Genomic DNA, 18942 nt, shown 5'->3' with positions numbered 1-18942 from the left:
TGTGGTGCGGTAGCGTCACAGCCCAGATGGTATTTGCAGGGAGTGAGACTCGGATTCAAAAAGCTGCAAGTAAATGCACCAATGCACTCTTTATTTAACAAATAACACGGACAAAACACTTGACAAAACACACTTAAGCAGATAGACGGCACAAGGGCCAAAGCAAAAGGGTTTACAAAAACACACTAATGTAAAAAGACGAGCCAGCACAGCACGGAGCACGCAACACGGACCCTCTGACACCAACATTAATTCTACTAATCCTTACTAACACCCATTAACCCCCTCTCTGCCAACCCAATGTTCCCCACACAAACACTGGCAGGGCTTCCACACTGCCACACACACACACACACACATACACACACATTTATTTAAAATGTGTAACATTAGTGTTTTCTCAGTACAAATTACATTAGCCTTTGTAACAATATAAATCTGCACATTAGGCATACAGATATGGCCAAATGTTTTCATCACCCTATAGAATTATCACATTTTGCTTCATAAAGTTGAATGAAACCTGCTGAATAATGTTAGGTTAACACATGGAATTACATACCGCTTTGTCGTTTTCCATATACTTAATGAAAACCGGACAAAAATTAAAAACATTTACATTTAGAAATCTAACATTAAATCCTGTTGTATTGTTATGGCTTCCGGTAAGCTTTTGCAATATCAATATGTAATTTCTTTGATTATATAATGTAAAATAAAAAGATTAAAATTATGTTCATATTGTTGCTTTTATTTGTTTGTTTTTTTTTGTTTTTTTTTAGTTATGCTTCAATCCTAAAATACTCTGTGATGCAAAACATTTGGCCGTAGCTGTACAGCACAGTAGTAAAATCAAGTGAATAACCAGCGCACTTTCTTTTTACTTTGGCCTATAGGCTACTGGTAACACAAAACAAATCATGCTGCTGCATTACACATACTGTGCAATGCTAAAAAAAAGAAAAAATGATGTTAAATTGAAACTATTTTAGCGTATTTTCTTTTACCCGGGGGGGGGGGGGGGGGGGTGCTGGCTTAGTGGCGGCAGCTCCCAAGTCTGCACTATTCTGCAATTACAACCCACCAAATAATAACACAGTATCATATACAAACCCATGTGCACAGAAAAGTGCTCCGGGTGTAAATCTGGGTTCGCAGTGCTATGCAGGGGTGGTGCTCCAGGATTTGGGTGCTGGCTCCGTGGTTGCAGCTTCCCAGTCTACACTATCCTGCAACACAAACTAAACAAAGGCCAGCCACTCCGGCATGTTATCGTTTTAGCGTACGGGTTGCAGCCAGCCTGATAGCAATGGTTTAGCTTAGTTCGATATGTTCCTCTTTCTCGCGTTCTCTCTGGCTTGTATTACGTATAGTAATAAAAGCTGCACATTCCTGTCAGTTTCAGTCATGACAGCAGATCTCACAGATATTAGAGGTCTGTTGGTGAGATCTATGTTAGCAGGTACTTAGGTGTCACAGACAGCACAAATTACTGATGACAGTCAACTGTCAGTGTTATGGCAGGTGCTTTGTTTGACCAATCTCTGTACATTACTCAAGTCTCTTACAATGTAAATTTGGAAGTGATTTTCATACAACATATGTGAACTGTATTTTATCAGTGTTATCAACTTCCATACTTCATCTATTTGCATCTATACCTTTAGGTTCACGAAGAGAACTGTGAACAATCATTAAAAGAATCATCCATGTGTTCCTGATGTATTGATTATTATAATTGTACTAAATATGGTAACAGTAGTTTGACAGTGTTATGCTCTAAAATGAATGGCTTCAAAAACAATTTAATTGGTAACACTATGTAACACAATTTTTGTTCCTGGGTAGTAAGTGTTATTTCCTAATTGCTTATGCCTCAAAAGTATAGAAAATGGCTATTATTCCCCACAAACTTTGCTTTTGTGACCAGGACAGTGATATTTTGAAATTTACCTATTTCCAATGAGAAAACGGGCGAATTTGTGTCTTTTTGTTCACATAAAGTCAGAAAAAAACAACATATGAATCCAAATTAACATGTATTTATACTAAAGTAATACAAAAATGACTACAAAAGATTTAGAAGCGAGTATTTTTTCGAGATTTATGATTATACTGTAAATCACTTTCACGAATCAGCCCCCAAATGTAGTCTCCCATCATGTTCTCGTTATACTGTCCTTGGTAGCGGCGTTCAAAGTCCAGTATATCCTGGTGGAAGTGCTCGCCTTGCTCCTCTGAGTATGCTCCCATGTTCTCCTTGAATTTATCAAGATGAGCATCAAGAATATGGACTTTGAGGGACATCCTACAGCCCATTGTGCCGTAGTTCTTCACCAGAGTCTCAACCAGCTCCACATAGTTTTCGGCCTTGTGATTGCCCAGGAAGCCCCGAACCACTGCGACAAAGCTGTTCCAAGCCGCTTTCTCCTTACTAGTGAGCTTCTTGGGGAATTCATTGCACTCCAGGATCTTCTTTATCTGTGGTCCGACGAAGACACCGGCTTTGACCTTTGCCTCAGACAGCTTAGGGAAGAAGTCTTGAAGGTACTTGAAGGCTGCCGACTCCTTATCTAGAGCTCTGACATATTGTTTCATAAGGCCCAATTTGATGTGCAGTGGTGGCATCAGCACCTTCCGGGGGTCCACCAGTGGCTCCCACTTGACGTTGTTCCTCCCCACAGAGAACTCGGTCCGCTGTGGCCAGTCCCGCCTGTGATAGTGCGCCTTGGTGTCCCTGCTGTCCCAAAGGCAAAGATAGCAGGGAAACTTGGTAATACCGCCTTGGAGACCCATCAGGAATGCCACCATTTTGAAGTCTCCTATGACCTTGATGCCATCTCAGAAAAATGCAGATATGTATCCACTTAGGCAGCTGGAACTAAACTGAACTGGTGGGCTTAAGGCCCCTGTATTTATACTACTATTTATATTACTGGAAAGTTCTAGAAGTTACTCCAAGTTTACTCAGCACTGAATCTATCTGGAATGTTCTGAAAAATAGGTACATTTCAAAATATCACTGTCCTGGTCACAAAAGCAAAGTTTGTGGGTAATAATAGCCATTTTCTATACTTTTGAGGCATAAGCAATTAGGAAATAACACTTACTACCCAGGAACAAAAAAAATAATTGTTACACGGTGTAATTTAGTAAATTGTTAATTAGATCTGCTTCTTTAACACAAGTGCCTCTACTTTAAGCATCCCAGTAAGGAAAGCTTGTATGAGTTTGCCAACCTGCTGTCACCACACCTACTATTGCCACATTTCTTTTTATTTTTTTGGTAATCTTTTATACTGAATTTGAATATTGCAAAGAAAAAACTATTTATTTGTGTTTTGTATATATTAAGGCAACTTGTAAATACATTTTTAAACATGTTTCCTATAATAATTTATTTAAGCAAACATGTTATGCCAGATGTGCTCAAACAATTATTCAGGCAGTCTCAAAACAATTAGCCAGGTGTTAATTGATATTATGCAAATAAAAAGCACACTGGTTAGTATAAATGTCCCTGAATTTTAATAATAATTTGTCATTTTGCCTCAAAATGGTGAAAAGAGCAGTTTACTCTTCTGATGTCTGCGTGCAAGCAGTAACCTTATCCAATGAAGGTTACAGCCAAAGAGAAATAGAAACACATCTGACAATACCACACCAGACATTTAGAAATACAAAAAAAACAAGAAAGTGAGCAACTGAAAGGCAAAGGGAGGAAAAGAATCCCCACAGAGCAAAAAAACCATGCCATTGTTGCCAAGGTCAGCAGAAACAGATAAGTGAGTGCTTCAGATACTGTACAGGAGTTAGAATATGGTGTAAGGTGTCAGTGCAAACAGTAAGAGAGAGAATGAAAGAGAAGGGATTCAATGGGCAGGTTGCTAAAAAGAAGCCCCTCATCGGCGCAGTCTATGTTAGCATGTTCTCCCTTAGATGAAAAGATTAGCTTTTGCCAGAAAATGCCTCCAGAAGACAGACGCTTTTTTCAGCAAAGTCATTTGGTCAGATGAGACCCAGTTTAATTTGTTTGGCTTAGAGTGTCTGCAGCCCACCATGAAACCATTAAATTGTGGGGTGATATGGCAGCTTCAGATGTTGGTGAGCTTGTACTTCTAGAAGGCAACGTAAATGGAAAATGTACAGGGATATTCTACAGGGGAATCTGAAGAAGTCAGCTAGGAATTTAAATGTAAGAACGTTTCTGTTCCAACAAGATTGGGGTCTGAAACACAGATCTAAACTTGTACAAGGCTGGCTGATGGAAAAGAAAGTGGACTGGATGAAATGCTGGCCCCTACAGTCACTAGATCTGAATCCCATTGAACATTTGTGGGATGTACTAGGTTTCAGGATGAAGGGAAGAACTGTTTATCTGACGATGAATTTTGGCAAAAACCTGCAGGAAACAGAACAGCATTGAACCAGCCATTTGCAAAGAACTTGGTGTGTAGAATGACAAAGAGAATAACAGTAAAAGAAACTCCCATTTTTAGTTTACTTTGTAACACACTTAGCTTGTTATGTACATTTTATTGTAAGCTGAGTTACTGATTCAGTTAAGGCTCTATGTTTGCATTAATAATCATTGAATGCCTTATTTCTTGACACCTTAATATAAGTCATGTAAAGCAAGTTTGGCCTAAAGATTATTATTATTTTTTTAACCTTTACATAAGTATTTGATGTAGTTACAATATTTATTCTGCAGCAACTGGTCTAGAACCATTAATCACATGGTAAATTATTTGTACTTTACGTATCACATTTCAAAATAATGTTACAATATATCAAATATAAATGTCTATTTATACAAATGGCATGTTAACAATGTATTGTTATGTAGTGTATTGCTTATTATTATTATTATTATTATTATTATCATCACTTTTCTGATATAAAACCTCTCCAATATTATTATTGAATGACTTCTTAAAAACAAAAGTACTACAGGCTTTTGTGAAAAACAGAACAGTTTAATTCCAGAAATGATTATAATATCTGCATCCTGTGTTTTTCAGCTTGAACACAGTGGGGAACCCCTGGGTGAAACTAGCAGCAGCCATGTTGTCCAAGTGTGCCACGGAGCAGAAAGGCAACGTGGGAAACGAAGTGCTGAACATGTGCCGTTCTCTCTATAACACAAAACACAAGCTGCCTGTTGAGGTAGGCTGGCCTTGTTTTATTCTTACTTAACATGCGGCCCATTTACAGAAGAACCTCGGCTATCAGGAATAAATATAGCTATGTGCTATATTTATCTTTGTTTTAATCACTGTTTTAAAACAAAGCACTGGTCTGCTGATAGTCGCATATTCTCTGCTGCAGAAGTCTCTCTTCCTCGAAGAGAGAAAGTTATTCATTGTTTTAGGGCAGAGTCTTTGAGACAACTTGAAGAGAGCTAATTCATTTTTTCACAAATGAAATTCAGCAATGCATGCCAAACATAAAATAGTTCAATAAGTTAACGTAACATTATTCAGCAAGTTTCACTCAACTTTATGAAGCAAAATTACTTAATTATGTTGGGTGATGCTAAACTTTTGGCCATAGCTGTACAATATATCATTTAATACTGTAGTTTTAACACAACCTTATATATATTTTTTTTTTTTTACAACATCTCTTAAAGGTGGAAATAGAGGATCAACAATATGTTTCAGTTTTTCTTTTTCGGTTTTTAGCATATTGAGTTAATTCAATTTCTGAGCTATTTTTATATATATTGTAAAAAAAGAAGATCTTGCAAATTGAAAAAAAAAAAATGTAAGCATCCCTTGAACAAGACACTTTACAGCTAATGCCAACATGAACAACTGAAGTAAGTCTTACTGCTAAGAGTGCAGAATATCACATTTCCTTATCTCATCTTTCTTTCCCTGCAGTGTATTAGGCAGATATCCGCTCTCCTGCTGGATCAGTACCGTGTGCTTCTTCCTGCATTGAAACTCCTGGTGGAAAGTAAAGATGAACAATTGCAGACACTGACACTGGAGCAGATAAGCAACATCCATACAGTAGGTTCTGTTAAATTAAACACCTCTTATCTGCTATTGAAATGAACATGTTTTTATCTTGAACTCGGCAAAGAGGAAAATCCTCTGCAGTCTTATCTCAAAAGATATTTGATGAAAACATTGTATGGTTATTTGAACAAGACCCTATAATAATGATGTACATATTCATGCCATGTAAAGATTTAAAAAATAAATGGTTACAGTTTGTAAATATTAATATAAATCATAGCACAGTACTGGCAAAGGGGTTGGAAGTATGACACCTTTGATTCCCCTCCACCCCCCCAAATTTCTATTTTCAGTGTATGCGTTTCTGTTACTAATAGTGGATTAGGTATTACAGTGCACTTACAATACAGATTTCTACAAAGAAATAAAATATCCAACTCCAAGATACAAATTGAATCATTGCTGTGCGCCCAGGTTTGATTTATATGGGCCATTTTCCACAACATGCTTGGGACATGTTAAAGTAATCAACCCAATCTTAGACTCCAGGACAGCCAAATTGAAACCAGTTGACATGCTGAGGAAGGATTTGAAATCTTCAAAGTGAAGCTTGGAGTATAACCACCTGCCAGAAAAAGATGTAGGGTAAAGATTAAAAAAAAAAGCCAGTCTTGGCAGCCACCATTGCAGAAACACATTTTTTTTAGATAAAGTAAGGAACAAAAATGTAACCCTCATTCTGTATGGCTTGTAAATGGATCACATTTTTATCTATTAAGGGAGCCCAAGATTAATTGATCAAGGGGTTTGATTGGGATTAAATGAGAAAACAATACCCCTTCCCCAGCTGTTTGTCATTCCTTGAAAATGCATACATTTTAGGGTATCACTGCACTTGTGAAAAATGTGCATCTATTTGAAGAGTGAATGATTATCTATTCAGATACCAAGGTATTTAGTAAAAAAAAACAGACTGAGTGGTATTAAACAAGATCTTAACAGTTTATTGTTGCATGTATAGTTAAAAACATCACACATATCTAAAAATTGATTCCTAGATCTTTAATTGAATGTTTCCTTTAAAATGCAACAGAAATACAGTTGGGTGAATGTGCTTTAGGACACCTGACTACCGCAATGCAGTAATTACTTCATAGTAATGTCCACGTCCACGTCTTTGGATGTTACAAATTAATTAAATATGGTGTTCGTTTTTATATATATATATATATATATATATATATATATATATATATATATATATATATATAACTTGAAAGACTTAAAAATACTACAGTTTTGCATGGATCTGTGTGCCTCATCACTGTCACCCAAAGAAGTCACAACAATACCCCCACAGTTAACAATGTGCTTGCCTTGAATAAAATGTATGATTATATAGAAACATACTATAATTAGCAATATGCACCAGATGTCTTGTGTGTAAACCACACAATTATCATCCTTACACTTGAAGACTGTAGAACATATTCTATGATATTCCACAAAGGGTAAATTAAGCATTAAGATGCAACAGGGTGTGTGATTAAGTAAGCAATAGCACGACACGACTGGGTGCCTGTGAAATGGGAATTCTTCATTACTTTGTATGAGGCTGAGACACTGGTGTGTTGTTTTTCTTCCCGGTTCTCAGTGTTTCCGACCAGTCATTGATATTATTATTATTATTATTATTTATTTCTTAGCAGACACCCTTATCCAGGGCGACTTACAATTGTTACAAGATATCACATTATTTTTACATACAATTCCCCATTTATACAGTTGGGTTTTTACTGGAGCAATCTAGGTAAAGTACCTTGCTCAAGGGTACAGCAGCAGTGTCCCCCATCTGGGCTTGAACCTCACGACCCTCCGGTCAAGAGTCCAGTGCCCTACCCACTACTCCACACTGCTGCCCATAATGCTGACATTATGTTATATACATAACTCAGGACAGTTTCTGCGTGTCGCTCATTACAATACCTGTAACAAAATAAGACAGCAATGAGTATAAAACTGGCCCTGTGTTTAGTGGGCTGAGCTCCCTAAAAGCCTGCTGCTGTGGAAGCTCCTCTCTCTACTTGTGTTGCTGTCTCCTAGCAACATTGCTGTAAGGGCCGGGGCTTTATACAAAGGCTCTGATCAGACTGTAAAGCTGTGGTGATTGGGATTGCTGCCTAATAAGAGGTACATTTCCTTGAGCAACATGCCTTGACTTTTCTTTATCAGAGATGAAAAATCAACGCTTTTACTCATGCCCCCGGGGCTATTGATTTGCAGATCTGGGGGGCCAATTTTTTTCCTGATGTTGTATTTTTTGCTTTGTTTTGTTTAATATTTAATTATTTTAAGCTATTAACACATTTGTGACAGTTGGTGAGGTTTGTATTTTTATTTATTTATTTATTATTTCTTTTTTTGTTTTATGTAAAAAAAAAAAAGGCACCTTTCATTAACGGTTTTTACATTACGTACCCCTTTGGTGCTTGCACATGGCTGTCTTGGCAAGTTGCTTTTTCATTAGTTCACACACAAGTACTGTGAATTAAACAGTTATGGTGCAGTTCTATAGTTCACATTGCAGAAAATGGCAAAAACAATGGAACAAAAGGAAGGTGCTGGCGAAAAATTAAGATGCATATATATATATATTTCTTTTGTGTTTCACTTGTGCAGCGAGCGACGGGTCGGTGGCTGGGGTTGATCGCGGACATTGTTGGCAAAGCCTGTAGACCCCCACTCTCCTGGAATAATCCGTAAATTTGCATGTATAGCTCACCTTCAAACTGTGAGCACTGCCTTTACTATAAATGCTTTCCTGTTAAAAATATACTGACAGTACGCTTGTGTAGTCTTAGGAGTACCTGCGTACCAGTTATGTGAACCCCTGATTATGGATCAAGAGAGTACAAGGCGTTGGAAAGCCATATTCTCTGCAGAAAACATGTAGACATAATAAATACTCGTCGCAGTAACTACAGTAACTACAGTCTGTCGTCTGCATTTTCTTTGTGACCTGAGGTTGAGGGAGACAAACATGGTGATCCAGCGAATTATAAAAGACACACCATGTTTAAACAAGCTTCTTTTGAAAAACAAGACATTTGATTCCCATTGTAGACAGAGTGAAAAATCAAGAAAATGTCAACTTTGTGCTTAAAATAAATATTTACAATATTATGCTTATTATGCTTAGTATTGCAAATAAGCCCAAACAAGTGGATGATTAGCTCAAGTTCAAGAGCTCTTGCCTTGTGTGTGCCGCACTGAAAGTATTTTGTGTGGCTTCTTTTGTAGGTTAAATGTTTATTATTATATTATTTTTATTTATTTATTTATTTATTTATTTATTTATTTATTTATTTATTTACGTATGTATGTCTTAGTAGACGCCCTTATCCAGGGTGACATACAGTCGTAAACAAATACATTTCAAGAATCCAGTACTAATATTAATAAAAGTATTAATACAATTAAGAGCAAGATAAAATACAATGACTTCAGTTCTAGTAAGTACAAGTATATGACAAAATACAAATCAATATCGGAGCAGATAAGTGTCAGTGATAGTTACATCAGGATACGATTAAATGCAAAATACTACAGATTGAATAACACTTGTAGCAGATTACAGTACAGTACTCTAAAGTACAGGATTAAATGCAGTAAAATAGGGAGCAGATAAGTGCAAGTAAAGCGCATTAAGGAAGAGTGATAAATTGTCCAGAGGGAAAAGAGGAGTTCTACAGGTGCTGTCTGAAGAGGTGAGAAATATTTTCTCATTCTTGCTCCACCTGTACCAAGGCAACTGAAATATAAAATAAAAAAAATTGCAAACGCCCCACGCACAACACCAGAAAAACATGATCATACTGAGCACAATTTGAAATACATAAATACATGTTGCTAATAAATCAAGGATGAAGTTAACCATTGATGGGTCTGGGAAATCATAGTGTGATCCTATTTATTGACTTTTAAGGGTGACATATATAAGTAGAGTACAGTTTGTACACTATTCCTTATGCAGATCCTAAATGACAGTAAATGAAAATGTTGATGCTATAGACCATAAACTTTAATTGGGATATTGAAAAATCGCTTCTCATTACTCAAGAAATCAGGTTGTAATTGTCCTAATGTTTATAATAAGCACTGGAGGAAAACAGTAGTGTTTTCATGTAATGAGATAAACAAATGTTTTAATTGATTTGACTGTGAATTCACAGTTTGTGTTTTACTCCCACACATTGATGAAGGTAACAATGTGGTAATGAAAAATAGTTTTTGTTTAGATTTTTAAAGTTATTCTTCTTACAAATATTAAACCTTCATAAATCAAGATATTCTTCTGACTTTTTAAAGGCTTGTTCTACATGTTTAGATGGCAGTGCCACATTTCAGATGCATGCTCATTTAAGTTGTGTTGTACTAAACTTCAGCTTACCCTCCCATTTAGTATGATAAAACTGGTTTCCATTAATGGTAGAATGTAGCATTTACAAGTTCCCCTTTAGCATACTATTTCTCATAATGAAATGGAAAAGAGGGCAGGCTGATGAAACAGGAGAATTAGGTTACTGCTCTAATCTTGTGAACGCCCCACACATAACACCAAACTGTGTAATTTCCTGCTCTAAACAAGGGTTTAGAGGTGTGTTTTTTGCATCTTTATCAAAGTGTGATATTAGCTTGAGAAGCCTAAGGAAAATCTGACTCTTGTGTGACCTCCAGGACATCTATGGAAACTGTATTGCTCCTTTCATATTTCATATTAAGGGCACTTTCACACCTAGTTCACTTGCAAGTGAACAACAATTTTTTTTCAACTTTGCTTCTGTTCGTTTCACACCAGAAAAATTCAGTCAAACTTGAGTTTCTTTTAAAGTCCATTCACATTTGTTTGTTTGGTACGCTTGCAGGTTCATCCAGATTATTATTAATAATAATAATAATAATAATAATAATAATAATAATAATAATAATAAATATAGCTGCAAGCAGTAATGCCCAGGGGCCAAGCACAACATATGAATAGACATTCTTTGATAAAGCATATATGGGTTACTATATGTGTTCCATAGTAACCATGGCCCTATCTGCACTCTAGGGAGTTATAAGCTAGTTTTTCATTTGACTTTTATCCCTTAGCGGTCCATTTATTCAACGAGTCTCAGGCGCATCAGGTCCAGATTATTTTCACATGCGCAGTTTATTTTAGACGCGCTGTTTAAAAGTATTTTTTTTCACAGTAAAACAGGTTTAAAAGGCACTGCATATCAACAGGACACTCAGTACTGCATCTCCAGCACGCCACCCCTTGTTCGCTGTATTTTTCACATACCTCTTCATAGTCGTGCATACTGATAAATCACCTCCTGATCACTTGTTTTATCACCAAACTGCGATCATTATTTTATTACTATAATAGCTCAAAAAGCTCTGCAAATGTCTGTGATACTCATTGAGTGCTGGATGCAGAAGCAGCTATCTTGTTTGTTTATGGCTTCAAATGATTTACAGATATCTTTAAAACCCTCATTTTAAGATATCTCTAAATGACAGTTTGGCGCACCATGCTAGCCAGATCCACATATTATTTAAAGATATCTGTAAATCATTTGAAGATATCTTAAAATAACGTCCTATTCATTTAAAGATATCTGCAAATTATTTGGAGATATCTTTAAATATCTTCCTGTTCATTTAGAGATATCTCTAAATCATTTAGAGATATCTCTAAATAACTTACTGTTCATTTGAAGATATCTTTAAATAGACAGGAAGTCCATTGAAAACATAGAGCATTTTCACAGGAAGTCATTTCCAGATATCTCGAAATAGCTTCCTGTTCATTTGAAGATATCTTCAAATGATTTAGAGATGTCTCTAAATAAACAGGAAGTTATTTGAAGATATCTTCAAATGTTTTTGAGATATCTCTAAATGAACAGGAAGTTATTTTGAGACATCTCTAAATGATTTAGAGATATCTCTAAATGAACAGGAAGTTATTTGAAGATATCTTCAAATGATTTAGAGATATCTTTAAATGAACAGGACATTATTTAGAGATATCTCTAAATGATTTACAGATATCTGAAAAGTATTTCAAGATATCTCAGAAACATTTAGAGATATCTTAAAATGATTTAAAGATATCTAAAAATGCATTTTAGATATCTCATTTAAAGCTCAATTTAAAGATATCTGTAAATCATTTAGAGATATCTCTAAATGTATTTTAGATATCTTAAAATGATTTAGAGATATCTTCAAATATTTAGAGATATCTTAAAATATTTAGAGATACCCATTAATGAATAATTTGGCTTGCCATAGACAAGAGGAGACCCTTTCCTTGGTGCTTGCTGAAGTACACCACTTCCACGATTTGCTTCGCTGCTTGGAGCGGTTCATTTCCAAGTGAACTGGAATAAGTTCGATTTCATATTGCAAAAAGTTGAAAACGGAGCAAAGTGGCAAGTCCCATTCCAAGTAAACCGAAACCACCATTTGAAGTGATCTCGGTTTATTTGGTTTGATGCACATCCTGGTGCGATTACGTGGCTCCGAGAGGTTTCACATATCACCCCAATTGAACCGAACTGCACTTCAATCCACATCAAAGGGTCAAACAAACTAGTGTGCAAGTGCCCTTATATACCCATTCTACAGAACAGTATAATGTGTTTTCTGGCACTTACAAGCCGACACACCTTTGTAAGGTAAAATTGATACTGAACTGAAAAACAATATCAGTGAAAGTCAAAAATATGTTTATTGCTGTAATACAAGAATAGAACTATTGTACAGAGTCGCGTCACTCTGGGCTGCAGTGAGATTGGTAGAACTGAGCACCACACAGTGCATTCACTTCAGTTTTGTAGATTCCAAAACACACCCTTTTAATGATGTCATTTATGACCCCTTCTCACCATACCTGTATGTGGCAAGTCTCATACAGATTCCTTTGCATCTGTAGATTCTCTGAGATTCTCCCATCCCCCCATGCAATCAAGCAGAGCAGAACAGGGGTGACCTTCTTCAGAAATGCCCTTAAATTGTCATATTTGCTCTCCCTCTAGTCAAATCTGCAATTTATTGAGACAGACCCTGCATTCCAAAATACCCCACCTAAACTCTGTGCTGAATCTCTCTCCATTTAAAGTACCATACATACAATATTCTAACAATATGAATATGGACTATCAAATTTCCTTACACCTTGTTACAAAGCATTACGGTAATTGTGCTTATGTCCGAATTCAGATACAAAAGACCTCATGTGCAGCTGGTAAAAGCTGTTCATGTGATGTTTATGCTCAAGTTCATAATGGGTGTCATTCAATACAAAATTACTGCTTGACAGATGTTTGGGGATTTTTCAGTTTTCGTATCAGAGACCAAACAATTATGCCTTCACATTGGAAACACTGCTGTACTATGGCTATCCTCTTATAATGGTCTCACTGTACCTTTTAATTATGTGTTCAAAATATCCATCTTACCATGTAAATAAGATCACACATCTAATGTCTTCCTTCCACCTGGATATCGTGCTCGTGGCTGTACCATACTGTACCACTAAGTGGGTTTCCTCAGTAAATTCATGCAGAAATGTACACAAAAGACCTTTGCGCTTACTGTATTTCCCCAATATTAGTCTAATGTTCCAATAAAATGCCCCATTTTCACAAAAACAAAATATGTTAAAGCATACCCTAATACACCCTAGAAAGCTCAGTGGAGAGGAACCCTTGTACTGGGGGTTTCTGTTTATGCATCTAAAAACAGGAAACTGTATCTAATTCACTGAGACCACTGTTAATGTCAGACAATGAGAGAATCAGCAGAATTAACTTCTCACTAGTCCGCTTACACAGATGTTTGCTGTCCTGTAAGCCTGTAGTATTGCATTCATGTTAACAGGCATATTCAGAATAAATTACGTAGTACTCAGAATAAGAATATTCAATATAAGGTATGTTGAATATGTAGCTATTTTGTGGAATATTAATTAATGTACACACTGTATTTCAACTACTTTATTATTAGTAGTAGTAGTAGTAGGACGGACTACACCGACTGCCCAGTTCAATTTAGCACCCCTAAAATAGGGGTGCCAACAAGGACTAGGCCTTAACTAATAAACAGAAAATCCGGTAAAAATGTCTGTAAATTAAATGTTTAGAACGAAAGGGGAGGTGGTACAGAGCACGCCCCCTAGAGCCCACTGGTCGACAAATGATGGCATGTCGCCAGCGGACTCCACGTGGGCGTGCTCTAACTGAACCCGAGAACGGATAAGGGCCCTGAACATGGCCCCACAGTCAAAGAGACCCTCCCGATCATCTTACGCTTCCTGGTCTTGTAGATGGCGAGTCTAGCAAGAGCCAGGAGCAGATTCACGAGGAGGTCTCTCTTTTTGGTGGATCCACGGACAGGGTACCCGAAAATGAGGAGGGTTGGGGAGAAATGCAGCTAGAACTGCAGCAAAAGGTTCTTCAAGAAGATGAAGAAAGGCTGCAGCCTGGCGCAAAGAAAATAAATATGAGCTACCGACTCGGACAGCCCGCAGAAAGGGCATGCGGCGTCCGAGTCGGTAAGGTGACGCAGGATCTCTCCTGACGCAAGCGCTCCGTGCAGGACCCTCCATCCCAAGTCCCCAGCTACCCTGGAAACCAGCGGGGTGTACAGGGCCTCCCACTGGGGACTCTCGCCCTCCGGTGGTCGGAGGGTCGCCCGCCAAGCGGTGTCTCGGAGGGAGATGAGGGCTGGGAAGTGGAGGGTGTGGAGCGTCATCACATACAGGGTCCTCCTCGACGCCCCTCCGATCGGCGTCGAGGAGAACTGCGAGATCCTGCTCAGGTTGTTCTCGAGGGGGGGCTCGGGCCTTGGGTTCGATCAGCAGGACCGGAGAGCCAGGGGTAGGGAGGGGATGGAAGATGGCTCCCCGGTCCTGAGAACTCCCTCGAGATCCCTGACAGAGTCTGGGTGCAACGCTGCTTTGCACTCCCAGATCGCGCGGCCGGCTGTCCTGACGGTCGCCCGAGCCGCCCTGGCGACGAGCGACTCGGGCTTCAGCCACTCCGACCGCTCGCGATCCAGGAGATCCCAGACTCTGGTCACCTTGGCCGAGATCAGCGCGCGCCACACCGAGGGGGACTCCAACGCCTGCGCACCCAGGTGGGGGTTGTGCAGCAGGGGCTCCAGCAGGAGTCCTTCGCAGTAGTGCAGGAGGTCCCGAACCAGAAAGATGTTATCAAAAATCGTCCGGTTCGGGACTGTGTTGGACTGGTCGGGGTGGATCACGTCTGCCAGCACGGACTTGAGCCTCAGGGAGGCGGCCTTGGCCACGATTTTATAGTCCGTGCACAGCAGCGAGACCGGGCGCCAGTTCTTTAGGCAGCGGAGATCCCCCTTCTTGGGCAAAAGCGTTATCACCGCCCGCCTCATCGAAAGGGGCATCTCCCCGGTCTCGTAGGCTTCCGCCAGGACCCGTGCAAAGGCGGGCCCCAGCAAGTCCCAAAACTTCTTGTAGAACTCCACGGTCAGCCCGGCGATTTGTTATAGGGCATCTGCCCTCGAACTCGTCCCGGACGCCCTCGCCGACCGTGGGAAGCCCATCCCACAGAACCCTGCACGCGTCGGAGTCGACGGGATCCGGAGAGAAGAGGGCAGAGTAGAAGGCCCTGGCCCTCTCGTTCACGCTCTCCGGATCCGTCAGAAGGGAGCCGTCGTCCGCCAGGAGGCAGGTGATGTTCTTGCGGTCTCCATTCTTTTTCTCCATCGCGTAGAAGAAATGTGTGCCGCGGTCCATCTCCCGGAGGAACTGGACCCACGAGCGCACAAACGCCCCCCGGGACCGCTGGAGCTGCAGGTCCCGCAGGGTGCTCTTCTCCTTGTACACGCTCTGCTCGAGTTGGTCCCCACGAGCCAGGTGGCTCTCCAGATCGAGCAGCTCCCTTTCCAGCCGCTCGATCCGCGAGTCCCTCCGCCTGCTCGCGCCCCTCGTGTACTCATGACAGAGGATCTTGATCTGCGCTTTCCCCACGTCCCACCACTGACGCCACGTGGGGAAGCGAGATCGCCTGCCGTGCCAGACCGTCCAAAAGTCCCAGAAAGACCGCTCAAAGCGCTCGTCCTCCAACAGGCTGTTGTTAAAGTGCCAGTAGGCGGAGGAGTGACTAGCTGGCACCACGGCCACGGTCACGGCCACCAGGTTGTGGTCCGTGAACGACGCCGGCCTGATGTCGGAAGAGCGAACGCAATGCGTGTGGTTCCGCAATACGTAGAACCTGTCGATCCGGGACTGAGACACCCGCCCCTCCCTCACCCTGGTGAAGGTGAAGGCCGAGGCGTCCGGGTGTTGCCACCGCCAGATGTCGACCAGAGAGAGCCGAGCGATCAGCTCTCTCAGGGCGGCCGACGAGAGTGGGTAGGGCTCGCGCCCCACCCGGTCCGCAGTCTCGAGGGTGCAGTTGAAGTCACCCCCGAGGACCACGAGCTCGTCGGCGCCGATGGTGTTCAGATGGTTCGACATCCGGCGGAAAAACTGGACCCTCGCCGGACCCGTGGACGGAGCGTACGCGTTCACCAGGTGAACGGTAACGTCCCCGTCTCGGATCCGGTGGTACAACAGACGGCCCGGCACGACGCTGACCACATCGAGCGCTGCATGTGGACTCCGAGTCCTCCTCCCTCTCCTCCAGTTCTCCATCGCCCCCCTCGCGATGGAGAAGCACAACGCACTCACGTTGGTTTTATTTTCAATTTCACCGTCTCCCCGCGCACCCCACCCCCAGGGGACGCGGCGGGAGAGTCCGGCGGAGGGACCCTCACGGGGACCGTCTGCACCCTCGATTTAGGGGGCGCAGACGGGCGCTCGGCGCACGCCGCCGAGCCGGATGGTCTCGTCCCCGATCTGAGTCCCTCTTTCGAGGGCCGAGGCACAGTCTCAGGCCCGTCTCAGGCCCTCGGAGGAAGGGGATCCACCCTCACGGGTCCTTCCCCTCCCTCCCCTAGAGAAAGGGGATACACCCTTTCGGGTCCTTCCCCTCCCTCCGCATCAGTCACCGGGACCGCCTCGGGCGATGTTTAAGCCCCCCAGCCCCCCCCCCCCCCCCCCCCCGACGGTCGCGGAAGGGCCGGAGCCCTCGTCGCCGCAGGAAAGGGAAGCCCGAGGCGGTTGTTGTTTCAGGGGCTCCTCCCGCGCCCCCTCGGTGACTGGAACCGGCCCCTCGATGCTGGGTCGGGGACCGGTTTCTTGGCCCCGTTGCACTTCGGAGAGGGGATCTACCTCGAGGGCACAACCTTCTGCCCTCTCTGGTTCTTCCCCTCCCTTCCACGCTCCGGAGACCAATGTAAGCGCGGGCTCCGCAGAGCCCACCTCTGCCTCAGGGGGTGTCTTCTTCTCCCCCTCCGCGGCAGCACGAGGGCCGGAACCCCCGTCGCCGCAAGAGAGGGAAGCCTGAGGCAGCTCTTTTTCTGGGTGGGGGGGTCTTCTCCCCCCTCGGCCGGGATCGCCTGCATGGGCTCTGCGTTGTCTGCGGAGCCCGCTTCTGCCTCGGGAGCTGGTTCCGCCGCCCCCTCCTCAGCAACACAGGGTACCGGACCCGTGTCGTCATTGGAGGAAGGCGGTGCCCGAGGCAGCTGTTCTTTCGGGGGCCCCTTCTGCGCCCCCTTGGCGACCTCCTCTGCGGGGCCGGCTTCCGAGGTCTGTTGTGTGACGGGGAGGGGATCTACCCGAAGGGCTCCATCTGCCCTCGCGGGTTCCTCCCTCCCCTTTGGCCTCTCGGCGGGGGCCTCTTCCATGGGCTCCGCTGCTTCTGCGGGGCCCCGGACCGCCTCAGGGGATGGATCCTTCTCCCCCTCTGTGGCAGCACGAGGGCCGGGGCCCTTGTCGCCGGTAGAGGGGGGACGCTGAGGCAGTCTCTTTCGTTTTTGGGGGCCCTCTATCGCCCCCCTGGGGACCCTCACCAAGAGGCCGAGACGTGTGCACTTGCGCCTTCCTCTTCCCCCTGAGGCTGCCGGAGGCTGTCCCCTGCCTTGTCGCGGCGACGGCGAGCTCACCTCCAGCAGCGCTTCTCTCCTCACCCTCTGTGGGGATGAGGTGCTTGGTTTTACGGGCGGCTTTGCCGCCCTGCCTCGCGGGGGGTGCTGTCGAGGGAGTCCCTTTCTCTGGGACTCCCCCTGACCCACCGCCAGATGGTTCAGCGGCGGGCTTCGTCTCCCCACGCTTGGCCGCCCCGGTGGACCTGGCTGCCGCTGCCTTCTTGCGGCGGGCGACCATGGTCCACTCGGCGGCCTTCTCCCCCCGCGCGCTTTCGGGAGGCGCAGAGGGTCCGGTCGCCTCGGGGGCCTTCTCTCCCCTTCACCCCCCGGATGTTACTGGGAGGGGGGCGGGTACTGTTTTGCCCCCCTTCTCTGCGGGCCTCTTGGAGGGCCCCGGGGGCGAGGTGGACTCGGAGGGGCGCGGTGCGGGCGCGGGTGGCTTTGCGCCCTGCTGGAGCTTGGGGCACCTCTTTTTCTGGTGCCCCAGCTCCTTGCAGTGAAAGCACCGCACCTCCTCCGAGGAATAAAAGATTACGTAATTGGTCCCCTCGAAGGGGACCACGAAACTACCCTCCGCCACTTCCCGACCGGCCAGGTGGATGGTCACCTGGCAGCGGAAAGATAGAACATGGCGGAGGGGCTGATCTTTGCAGCCCAGGGGGAGGGGGTGGATAGATGTTTTAATCTCCCCCAGGGCTTGCAAGTGGGGCCTGAGCAGGTCGTCCTTCAAAAAAGGTGGCACATTCGACAGGACGACCCTTGTGCCCAGGCCCGCGAGCGGTTCAATGGGGATGAAGATCCCCGCCACCGCGAGACCCCTCTCGATTGCCGTATTCGCGGCGGCCTCCGATTTTAAGAAGACGGCTTTGCCGTACATCTTGGAGGCCGCCACGATGGCCGATGGCCCCACCAC

The 18942-nt window shown here is 43.4% G+C and overlaps 1 protein-coding gene across 1 annotated transcript in view; it reads left to right on the top strand.

Moving 5' to 3' along the window:
* nbas (NBAS subunit of NRZ tethering complex) overlaps positions 1–18942 on the top strand; it is a 220453-nt gene that overhangs the window by 188884 nt on the left and 12627 nt on the right. Inside the window, exons 50-51 of the mRNA XM_034004808.3 lie at positions 5025–5169; positions 5889–6020. Of these exons, the coding sequence (XP_033860699.3) occupies positions 5025–5169; positions 5889–6020 (277 nt within the window). The remainder of the gene's footprint in view (positions 1–5024; positions 5170–5888; positions 6021–18942) is intronic.

This window comes from Acipenser ruthenus, chromosome 5, assembly GCF_902713425.1.
Source record: "Acipenser ruthenus chromosome 5, fAciRut3.2 maternal haplotype, whole genome shotgun sequence".
In the NCBI taxonomy this organism is placed as follows: domain Eukaryota; kingdom Metazoa; phylum Chordata; class Actinopteri; order Acipenseriformes; family Acipenseridae; genus Acipenser; species Acipenser ruthenus.
Note: the sequence above shows the minus strand (reverse complement) of the source record. Positions and strands in the feature narration are given on the sequence as shown.